Source organism: Electrona antarctica (assembly GCF_951216825.1).
Source record: "Electrona antarctica genome assembly, chromosome: 6".
Taxonomy (NCBI): domain Eukaryota; kingdom Metazoa; phylum Chordata; class Actinopteri; order Myctophiformes; family Myctophidae; genus Electrona; species Electrona antarctica.
Window position 1 is genome coordinate 47,029,129 of NC_136811.1, and position 12,348 is coordinate 47,041,476.

Genomic DNA, 12,348 nt, shown 5'->3' on the forward strand with positions numbered 1-12,348 from the left:
GTGCGCGTGCGTGTGCGTGTGTGTGATCACGTCACGTGTACACAACACGCCCGTGTAGAAGTACGTCTGGTTTTTCTCGGACTACCTTTTTTACAGGTCCTTAAAGTAAACACGCACACACGCACACACACACACATGCACGCACGCACGCACGCACGCACGCACGCACGCACCCACGCACGCACGCACGCACACACACACACACACACACACACACACAGCAGGTCTTGCTGTCTGCTTGTCACTAACATGCCATGGGCTTTCATTTATGCTCTCTTCCTCTCTTCTTCTTTCTGTCCTTTCTCAATCCCTCCCTCTCTCCTTCTCTTTGACCCCCTGCCTTCTTTTCATTCCATCATCTATTTCTCTCTATCTCTCTCTCTCTCTCTCTCTGTTGGCTCTCTCTCCTTACATCTCACTTGGTATATTTTCTTCTCTATCCTGTTCTTACTTTCTTGTCTCTGCCCTTCTTGTAACTCTCTCTCTCTCTCTCTCTCTCTCTCTCTCTCTCTCTCTCTCTCTCTCTCTCTCTGTCATTGTTTCCCAGTTGTCCGTTGGTCTGCGGTTCTCTGTCCAGAGGCTGGATGATGCCGGGCCCAAGATCAGCTTTGAGCTGCAGATACACAGGTAACACACATGCACGCACGCACTCACAAACGCGCGCACACACACACACACACACACACACACACACAGAGAGACTCTCCTCTCACACACGTAAGTACGCACGCACGCACACACACACACACACACACACAGAGAGACTCTCCTCTCTCACACACGTACGTACGCACGCACGCATGCACGCACGCACGCACGCACGCACGCACGCACGCACGCACGCACGCTATGGGGCTCCGTTAGTGCCACGTAAGCACACCCCGTGTCCTGTAATCGTGTAATTTTTTTTGTGTGTTGCACAGAACCGCATAGACGTGTAGTGTAGTTTCCCATTGACTCACAATGGGAACACGTGCACGCGCGCGTTCACGCGTAACAGTGCAACCACTGCATCTTGACCTACAGGGTAACACGTCTACGTGTAGATTCATGCGTCTGTAGCAAAGGCACACGTCAACGCACGCATGATTTATTTGGTCACGCGACTAGGCGAGGCGCGGAGAGATGAGTGGGTGCTGTGCCACCTTGGTGCGCGCTGCGTGGAACGCCTCACCTACCCGTGTGACATAACTGAGCTCTGTACAAAACGCGTCATGTGCCCCTTTGACATAACTGCAGCTCTGCACATAACGCATCGTGTGCCCTTGTGACGTAACTCTGCCCTGCACAGAACGCCTCATATGCACGTGTAAGTCTTAAAATAAAAAAATAAAAAAAATTGTATTAATTAATTCAGTTACCTCTCCTGATATGTGATTCAATTTATGAAGTGGCTTTCTGCAATTACGCACAGCAGGTGCATGCGCTGTCCCTCTCCAAGTCTCCATTCTTGAATCCTGTCCTTTGCAATCAATATTGCATTGATTGCAATAAAATTAAATTCCAAGTCATCAGTAACATATAGGCTGTATTAATTTCTGTCAAATAATCTTTTATTTCAAGGCAATTATAAACTGTACAGTATGATTCCAACATCGGGTCTGGTTGATCACCGCGCCATGCACTCTTCTCGTCTTTTTCCTGAGGTTCGAGGCGATTTTTATATTAGCTAATACTCAGTCAGATCATAACCAAAAATAAAAATAAAAAGAACGCCAGAATCCGTGAAATCTAAGCTTTGTATGTTTATCTGGCCCATGGCTGGATTCTTTCATTATTTCCTGATATGAATGAATTACGCAAGGAATTACGCAATCACGGCGCGGTCGGTGCCAAAAACTCGGCGGTCGTGGGTGTCTTCTAACACTTAGAGCTCTCTCAAATCAAATCAATTTGAAGTTCTTTGGAACCTTAGCTTTTGTTTCGTGTACAGCTCATCACTGTATATTCTATCAATATCCATTGATAAAAGCAAATAAGCAACAGCGGCTTTTAAGCAGAGTGCATGGTGCATGGCATCACCGTACGTGGCTTTGATCTGACACGAATTTGCTTCATTTAGCGTCATTGCAAATATATTATCATCAGTAACATGTAGGCCTAGCCCTAGGCTATAGTATTTTCTCTTAAATAATCTTCTATTTCAAGGCAATAAACAGCTGTACAGTATATGGTGTCAAATCAATGGTGCCGCTCTGGTTTTCCAACGGGTCCAATTGTGCCCATGTTTTCAAATGCCTTTATGCTCCCCAAATGCGCCAAGCTCCCTTCCAACAACAATAAACATATGCGTTTATGCCATAGAGGTATTACTTCTGTGTTACTGACTGCAGAGCGCAACAATTATGCTTCTCTCTCAAAAAGGAGAGGGGAAAAACAGAAAAAAAAAGTAGCGACACAACATCTCACCTGCTCGCCTAGATAACGATTTCACACATTTTGATACAATTCAAAGTGTTATAGAATCTGTCTCCCATTGGTGTGTTTTTCATATGCGTTTTACAATGTTAATGTAATAGATAATAAGCTTTAATCTCATTTAGATTGACCTGGTTAAATACGGGGTTTAATTCATCCCAAGAGCAAATCATGGGAATAAATAGATGTCATTGTTATGCGTTATTATAGATTGGCTTCTATGGATGGGACAGGTTTTAATTTCGACGCCTGTAGTCATTATGAGTTTTATTATTGGATCAGCACTGCGCTTCTCAGACAATGGACAGACAATGAACTGCTGTGCAAGTCTAACCCTAGGCCGGTGTCCACCATGGAAACAGCCCTTGCAAAATGTTCATGTGTAGCCTATAGGCCTATTAGATGTTTAGTCCGTGGTCCGCTGCCGGCCTGCCACTTATCTGACACGCACTTGTGTCTCTCTCTCTCTCTCTCTCTCTCTCTCTCTCTCTCTCTCTCTCTCTCTCTAAGTGCCTATTCATTCAATGATGATTGATGGGTTGTGATGAAGTCATGGTTCCCCGAAAAATATAATACTATCATGTCTCTCTGTTTTTCTGTCTCGAGATAGACAGACAGACAGTCTGACAGCCTGACAGACATGGCAATCCGATCTGATGGCAGAGATGTTCATGTTCCATATTAAGCTATAATGTGTCCTAAAAAAAGATAGGCCTAAATATAATAATGTGACCCCAAAAAAGATCAATATAAAATAATTAGACCCTTCCCACATTATCCACACCAATCTTTGAAGGCAGGGCCGGCCCTGTCGAAAACACTGCCTCAGGCAGGATATTTCCTGATGCCCCCCCCGCCGCCAAATTTTTTTCGGCGGGGGGGGGGGCGCGCGCCTGCGCCGCTCGGCAAGCCGCGCGGCCGCGTGGCCGCGCGCCGCTCGGCAAGCCGCGCGCCCCAAGGGGGGAGGGATGGTATGACAGACTGGTATAAACAGTGCCCCCAGTGGGGAGGGATGGTATGACAGACTAACTGGTATAAACAGTGCCCCCAGTGGAGAGGGATGCTATGACAGAGAGACTGGTAAAAAACAGCTTCCCCAGTGGGGAGGGATGGTATAAACAGCACCCCCAGTGTAGAGGGATGGTATAAACAGCGCCCCCAGTGGGGAGGGATGGTATGACAGACTGACTGGTATAAACAGCGCCCCCAGTGGGGAGGGATGGTATGACAGACTGACTGGTATAAACAGCGCCCCCAGTGGGGAGGGATGGTATGACAGACTGACTGGTATAAACAGCGCCCCCAGTGGGGAGGGATGGTATGACAGACTGACTGGTATAAACAGTGCCCCCAGTGGAGAGGGATGCTATGACAGAGAGACTGGTATAAACAGCGTCCCCAGTGGGGAGGGATGGTATAAACAGCACCCTCAGTGTAGAGGGATGGTATAAACAGCGCCCCCAGTGGGGAGGGATGGTATGACAGACTGACTGGTATAAACAGCGCCCCCAGTGGGGAGGGATGGTATGACAGACTGACTGGTATAAACAGCGTCCCCAGTGGGGAGGGATGGTATAAACAGCACCCCCAGTGTAGAGGGATGGTATAAACAGCGCCCCCAGTGGGGAGGGATGGTATGACAGACTGACTGGTATAAACAGCGCCCCCAGTGGGGAGGGATGGTATGACAGACTGACTGGTATAAACAGTGCCCCCAGTGGAGAGGGATGCTATGACAGAGAGACTGGTATAAACAGCGTCCCCAGTGGGGAGGGATGGTATAAACAGCACCCTCAGTGTAGAGGGATGGTATAAACAGCGCCCCCAGTGGGGAGGGATGGTATGACAGACTGACTGGTATAAACAGCACCCCCAGTGGGGAGGGATGGTATGACAGAGAGACTGGTATAAACAGCTGGACCCAGTGGTCCTCTGCTCAGTGGACCCCAGTGGTCCTCTGCTCAGTGGACCCTGCAGTGGTCCTCTGCTCAGTGGACCCCAGTGGTCCTCTGCTCAGTGGACCCCTGTGGTCCTCTGCTCAGTGGACCCCAGTGGTCCTCTGCTCAGTGGACCCCAGTGGTCCTCTGCTCAGTGGACCCTGCAGTGGTCCTCTGCTCAGTGGACCCTGCAGTGGTCCTCTGCTCAGTGGACCCTGCAGTGGTCCTCTGCTCAGTGGACCCCAGTGGTCCTCTGCTCAGTGGACCCCAGTGGTCCTCTGATTACGGTTCAGACTACGTGTGAATGTACGTGACACGTTGCAGCGCATGGAAGTAGACTACGTGTGAATGTACGTGACGCGTTGCAGCGCGTAACGCGTGCTTACGTGTGAATGTACGTGACAGGTTGTAGCGCATGTAGCTTACGCGTAAATGTACACGACGCGTTGCAGCGCGTAACGCGTGCTTTTGTGCAGTGCACGCGCAGAACGAACGTGTACACACACACACACACACGTAAGAAAAAATCATGTGGTCACAGGAGGCGTCATGCGCCCCTCGTGGCACTAACGGAGCCCCATACGCACGCACGCACGCACGCACACACACACACACACACACGCACACACACACACACACACACACACACAGACTCTCCTCTCTCACACACGTACGTACGCACGCACGCACGCACGCACGCACGCACACACACACACACACACACACACACACACACACACACACACAGACTCTCCTCTCTCTCACACACACATGCACACAATACACATCTATCCAAACAAAGGGATAACTGTCTGGCAGTCATGTAAATAGGAGTCGTTTCTGTCTCTGTGGTTTCGGGGAAACAAAAGGGGATCCGAGACACATGCCCAGAGGAACCTCGCAGCCCAGAGCGGCTTCACACACACACACACACACACACACACACACACACACACACACACACACACACACGCGCGCACGCACACGCACGCACAAATACACCACACAGACGCTGCCTGACAAGATCGGCTGTGAACCTAGTCAACACAATTCTGTGGCGTCATGGTAATAGAACCAGTATTGAATTGGACTTTTTTTTTTTATGTTTTGTTTTTTCATTTCACATTACAGCTTCAGCGTGAGTATATTGTTTTCCTCCAATTTCAGGGGAAATGCTTTAGTGGCGTAACCAGCTAATGCACACTTTTTACAGATTTTAGGCGGAAAACATGTTTGGGATTCAACAGATCGTTATCGAATAAAGACTTTGTTTTCATCCTGTGGTGTGAATGTGTGTATGTATGTATGTGTGTGTGTGTGTGTGTGTGTGCGTGCGTGCGTGCGTGCGTGCGTGCGTGCGTGCGTGCGTGCGTGTGTCTCTTCCCAGCTCTAACAAAGACAACCCCGACAGTAACGCAGTCGTCCTCAACCTGTCCATCGTTGCAAGGGCCCAGATGGATTTACGAGGGTGAGTCCAGCGTCAAGTCTGACCTTTCATATACAGATACTCACTGTGCTGACCGCAAATACACGGCAATATGAATACAAACATATAATACTATAGTCTGGAATAGTGAGAAATATCTAGTCCAGAGGTTCTCAAACTTTTTACTTTCAATTACCCCCATAACTCTGAGAGCATACAAATGTAACCAGTATACTCTGAGAGTTACAGCCCTGTAGTGGTCCATTTAGAACCCCAACGAGCTGCCCTGAGGGTCCATAGACCCCACTCTGAGAATCACTGATCTAGCCAAGTCACACACGTTTGGCATTGATTCCACCCAAACTATCTGGTGACACACTGTTGGGTCACGACCCACGAAAGTGGTTGAGAGATCAGACGATCAGGTCCCAGACACAGATTAGAACAACAAGACCGTTATAGGTGAAGGCGCGCTCTACTCAGGGAGTCAAGTTGAGTCTCTGTAGCTGATGGGTGCAGATTCTTGAAGATCAATGGAAAAAGGGGAATATCCGCACTCTCTTAATAAAGTTTGAGTTTCTTTATTTCATGAAATCACATGCAGCAGCAGTCCACCTAGAGAAACGAACGCGTTTCGGCACGCAGGCTTTCCTCAGTGTTTCAAACACACTATTCCCCTTTTCCCAGACACAGATGATCAGCTTTCTGCCGTCTCTAGTCTTGTGGGACTTTGTTGTCATACATCGTCGTGACTGCCATCTACATCTTGCCTGTTTACATGTCAGGACGACGGGGGGAAAAAAAAAAAACATCAAACAGGCTTTCCAAGAATAGATCGGGGCTAATGATGTGCACATGGGGCTGGCTCTGTCCGTCTGACACACGTGCGTGCATGGCACCCTGTTCCCACCCCAACTAACACACATGCACACACGCACACGCATACAATCACTTCAAAGTGTGCCCAGCATGACTTGGTTTGAGTCTAGTCGGTTGTACACACAAACAGACAAAGATCTATTCCGTACTGCATATAGGGATTGATGAGAGAGCGGCGAGTAGGAGGACAGAAAGTAATGTACATGTCAGTTGGAGTTTGTATGAGTTAGTGTTTGTTTGCGTTAGCATTAGTATGGGTTAGTTTTGAGTATTATTACAATTTACAATTTACTAGTCATTTAGCAGACGCTCTTAATCCAGACTGAGCGACTTACAGTAAGTAATATCATGAGTTTGTATCAAGTACTGATTTTGATTCTGAAGTATTTCTACTTTGCACTGTAGAACGCTTTACCATATATGTACATAAATATAATACAGTATACTACTATAGTAGTAATATAATAACAGTAGCTGTCCATCTCTTTTGTGCAGGGTGTCACATCCATCCCAGGTGGTGCTGCCGCTACGTCGCTGGGAGCCTAAAGAGAAACCAGTCAAAGAAGATGATGTTGGACCACAAGTGACGCACATCTATGAGGTACGACTCCTGTGAGACAGATATAGACTCTTCTATTTACAGGGAAACGGAGATAAGAATAGCAAAACAGTATTTTTATTATGAATTGCCCCGCAATATGAATACATTTTGATGTGTTTTAACTGTTGGATAATCACAATATTACTTCAGTGATGCTTGGGGAACCACCTCGTTCCTGACCGCATCGCTGACATGCCAATAATCACAGTACAGCACACCCTCACGTGTGATATTACTTAATTCAAATTGTGATACAGTTTTATTCAAAAATGTAAAATAAATTAATGTTGCTATAGCAACAACTAATGTGACACAGATACTGTCCCAGATTTAAAGGTAAAAGGATGTACTGTATATGCCCCGGACCACTGGCCTTGCGGTCCGGGCACCTAGGCTAGCCTAGTAGCATGATGACACTCAGCTAGGCTAGCCTAGTAGCCTGATGACACTCAGCTAGGCTAGCCTAGTAGCCTGATGACACTCAGCTAGGCTAGCCTAGTAGCCTGATGACACTCAGCTAGGCTAGCCTAGTAGCCTGATGACACTCAGCTAGGCTAGCCTAGTAGCCTGATGACACTCAGCTAGGCTAGTCTAGTAGCCTGATGACACTCAGCTAGGCTAGCCTAGTAGCCTGATGACACTCAGCTAGGCTAGCCTAGTAGCCTGATGACACTCAGCTAGGCTAGCCTAGTAGCCTGATGACACTCAGCTAGGCTAGTCTAGTAGCCTGATGACACTCACCTAGGCTAGTCTAGTAGCCTGATGACACTCACCTAGGCTAGCCTAGTAGCCTGATGACACTCACCTAGGCTAGCCTAGTAGCCTGATGACACTCACCGGGGTCTCGGTTTCTGAGATTAACGGCTTTCAAAAAAGTATCTATTCAGCCACCAGATGGTAGTGTCTGCGGCGAATGAGTTAATGAGGGTATGTGCATGCATAAAGTGAGTGGAAAATCGAGTGGCAAAGTGAGTTTAATCTTGTTTAATGCAATCAGATTTTTTGTGTGGATGTGTGGGCTGTCAAAGCCAGAAAGTAGCTTTTTGACACTCCACTTCCGCGTATGATGATGATGTCACGTGCATACCCTCTATCAGTGTATTTTCTTTGTTGATAGTATAATAGTATAACAGCAGCAACATGTTTGAGTGATAATTTATCCTAAACTGTACTATACAAAGAAATTATCTGTAACTTCTTTCCTGTCTAATGCAATCATTATCAAAATGTGTGCCTGCTCTTTCTCGATGGGGATGCTCTGGTTCACAGTCCCCATTGTTCTCTTCAGTCAGAGCAGTCCAACTCATACGCCAATCAATATTGTATGTTCACATGTTCATCAACACCACAACTATGATGGGTATGAAATGTTACCACACAGCTGGTGCTAATGAAAAGAGACAACCCACCGCAAGAGCAATTGTGCTTTAATTGCGTTGTGTTTCACCATTTTATTATCAGTTTATACATTGTTCTCCAAATAAAGGGGAAGAGGGATGTAATAATAGTTGTTTTATGGTTGAATGTGAGTCGAGCGCGAGCGCTCAGATAAAACACTGGGACGCACGCACGCACGCACGCACGCACGCACGCACGCACGCACACTCGCACGCACGCACGCACGCACGCACGCACAGATATCAGTGCATTCGCATAAACACTCACTAATGACCAGTAGCCCTGTAAAACATGATGGTGTTGGCTGATCAAAGACTTCTCCTCTCTGCAGCTATTAGAGAGGGAAGGGAGAGAGAGAGAAGGAAGGAAGGAGTTGAGAGAGATTTGTGAAGAAAGTGAAGTGAATTGAATTGAGAGAGTAAGAGCGAGAGAGGGAGAGAGAGGGGAGAGGCATGGGGTACAGAGAGGGGAAGAGAGAGGCACAGAGAGAGAGAGAGAGAGAGAGAGAGAGAGAGAGAGAGAGAGAGAGAGAGACAGCGAGAGGAATTAAGACTCTTCCTGAGGTGAGGTGGTGGACATTAGAGACACAGAAGACAGAGCAGAGGTATATAAGATACATACAGACAGAATGGAAGACAAAGTGACCACAGTTTACGACTGGAATGTGTGTGTGTGTGTGTGTGTGTGTGTGTGTGTGTGTGTGTGTGTGTGTGTGTGTGTGTGTGTGTGTGTGTGTGTGTGTGTGTGTGTGTGTGTGTGTGTGTGTGTGTGTGTGTGTGTGTGAGAGACATCCACTGTGTCCTGTCCTGCAGTTGATAATGGTTTTCATGTTCAGCTGGTTCCAGTTAGAGAGACCTCAGAGTCTCACTCTGGCAGAAGGTTTGCCCCGCAGCAGCGCCATCCTGTGCTGTATGGACCACTCTCTGCTGTGTTAATGACTGTGTGTGTGTGTGTGTGTGTGTGTGCGTGCGTGCGTGCGTGCGTGCGTGCGTGCGTGCGTGCGTGCGTGTGTGAAATTTTAAATTAGGCCCTATTTAAAGATGGAGTGCCACAATTTTTGTATTTTTCCAGTTTTTCATGTGTCTATGAGGTGACAGTACTTCATTAGACACCCTGGAGTCGTTTTTATGTGCAATGGTGTATTAACTTTGTATTTAGGGTTTCTTCCTGGAGGCTGAACCCTTGACAGTCAAACGGGCCAATGAAATAAACAGTAATATAGTGACATCACACTATCAGCGCCTCCCATAACCCCTCCCCCTTTATCATACAACTACAGCTGTGGGTGCGGCTTCAGTTCAGGTGGATCACCACCTACTGGTGGGCGTGTCCACATAAAAGCATTTTAACAAATACTGTACACTTTTTGGAAAAAGTTCTTCCTCCTTATATTATAATAATACAGTACCTAATGATCATGTTTTAGGGTGGATTGAATTGAAAGGGAGAGAGGGGAGGGTTGGGGGGTTGGAGGTGTTTGACAAGGGAGCCGTGAGGATTTATTGAGTTGATGGTTCATTAAACCTCATAATTCACTGAACCTTTCCTTTTACTGTTGAACTAAGACTTTACAGAAGCCACAGGTCTCGCCATACCTTCCCTCTAAGCACCATTAATGTTTGTTTTGTAATAATTTATCATATAGACAAGGCCTACATGTGTTCAGCTGCTGCTCGTCAAGCCTATTTAGCCCTGTTATATCTACTGTATGAAAGGTGCTGGTATGGAGTTTACTCCGGCCTTACAGTCGTGCCTGGTCCAGAATACAGGAGGACAGACAGGTTGCATCACCACATGGTTAGCATAATCTAATCACCGCCTCAGTCAATGGAGAACAGCGGACCTGTCTCTCTCTCCATTCATAGTATGGAGAACAGCGGACCTGTCTCTCTCTCCATTCATAATGGAGAACAGCGGACCTGTCTCTCTCTCCATTCATAATGGAGAACAGCGGACCTGTCTCTCTCTCCATTCATAATGGAGAACAGCGGACCTGTCTCTCTCTCCATTCATAATGGAGAACAGCGGACCTGTCTCTCTCTCCATTCATAGTATGGAGAACAGCGGACCTGTCTCTCTCTCCATTCATAGTATGGAGAACAGCGGACCTGTCTCTCTCTCCATTCATAATGGAGAACAGCGGACCTGTCTCTCTCTCCATTCATAGTATGGAGAACAGCAGACCTGTCTCTCTCTCCATTCATAGTATGGAGAACAGCGGACCTGTCTCTCTCTCCATTCATAGTATGGAGAACAGCGGACCTGTCTCTCTCTCCATTCATAGTATGGAGAACAGCAGACCTGTCTCTCTCTCCATTCATAGTATGGAGAACAGCGGACCTGTCTCTCTATCCATTCATAGTATGGAGAACAGCGGACCTGTCTCTCTCTCCATTCATAGTATGGAGAACAGCAGACCTGTCTCTCTCTCCATTCATAGTATGGAGAACAGCGGACCTGTCTCTCTCTCCATTCATAGTATGGAGAACAGCGGACCTGTCTCTCTCTCCATTCATAGTATGGAGAACAGCGGACCTGTCTCTCTATCCATTCATAGTATGGAGAACAGCGGACCTGTCTCTCTCTCCATTCATAATGGAGAACAGCGGACCTGTCTCTCTCTCCATTCATAGTATGGAGAACAGCGGACCTGTCTCTCTCTCCATTCATAATGGAGAACAGCGGACCTGTCTCTCTCTCCATTCATAGTATGGAGAACAGCGGACCTGTCTCTCTCTCCATTCATAGTATGGAGAACAGCGGACCTGTCTCTCTCTCCATTCATAGTATGGAGAACAGCGGACCTGTCTCTCTCTCCATTCATAATGGAGAACAGCGGACCTGTCTCTCTCTCCATTCATAGTATGGAGAACAGCGGACCTGTCTCTCTCTCCATTCATAGTATGGAGAACAGCGGACCTGTCTCTCTCTCCATTCATAGTATGGAGAACAGCGGACCTGTCTCTCTCTCCATTCATAATGGAGAACAGCAGACCTGTCTCTCTCTCCATTCATAATGGAGAACAGCGGACCTGTCTCTCTCTCCATTCATAGTATGGAGAACAGCGGACCTGTCTCTCTCTCCATTCATAGTATGGAGAACAGCGGACCTGTCTCTCTCTCCATTCATAGTATGGAGAACAGCGGACCTGTCTCTCTCTCCATTCATAATGGAGAACAGCAGACCTGTCTCTCTCTCCATTCATAGTATGGAGAACAGCGGACCTGTCTCTCTCTCCATTCATAGTATGGAGAACAGCGGACCTGTCTCTCTCTCCATTCATAATGGAGAACAGCGGACCTGTCTCTCTCTCCATTCATAGTATGGAGAACAGCGGACCTGTCTCTCTCTCCATTCATAGTATGGAGAACAGCGGACCTGTCTCTCTCTCCATTCATAGTATGGAGAACAGCGGACCTGTCTCTCTCTCCATTCATAATGGAGAACAGCAGACCTGTCTCTCTCTCCATTCATAATGGAGAACAGCGGACCTGTCTCTCTCTCCATTCATAGTATGGAGAACAGCGGACCTGTCTCTCTCTCCATTCATAGTATGGAGAACAGCGGACCTGTCTCTCTCTCCATTCATAGTATGGAGAACAGCGGACCTGTCTCTCTCTCCATTCATAGTATGGAGAACAGCGGACCTGTCTCTCTCTCCATTCATAGTATGGAGAACAGCGGACCT

General features: G+C 47.4%; 1 protein-coding gene across 1 annotated transcript in view; it reads left to right on the forward strand.

Annotated features, from left to right (window-relative positions):
* Positions 1–12,348, forward strand: part of itga8 (integrin, alpha 8) — a 99,659-nt gene that overhangs the window by 81,188 nt on the left and 6,123 nt on the right. Inside the window, exons 21-23 of the mRNA XM_079503792.1 lie at positions 548–627; positions 5,743–5,823; positions 7,156–7,261. Of these exons, the coding sequence (XP_079359918.1) occupies positions 548–627; positions 5,743–5,823; positions 7,156–7,261 (267 nt within the window). The remainder of the gene's footprint in view (positions 1–547; positions 628–5,742; positions 5,824–7,155; positions 7,262–12,348) is intronic.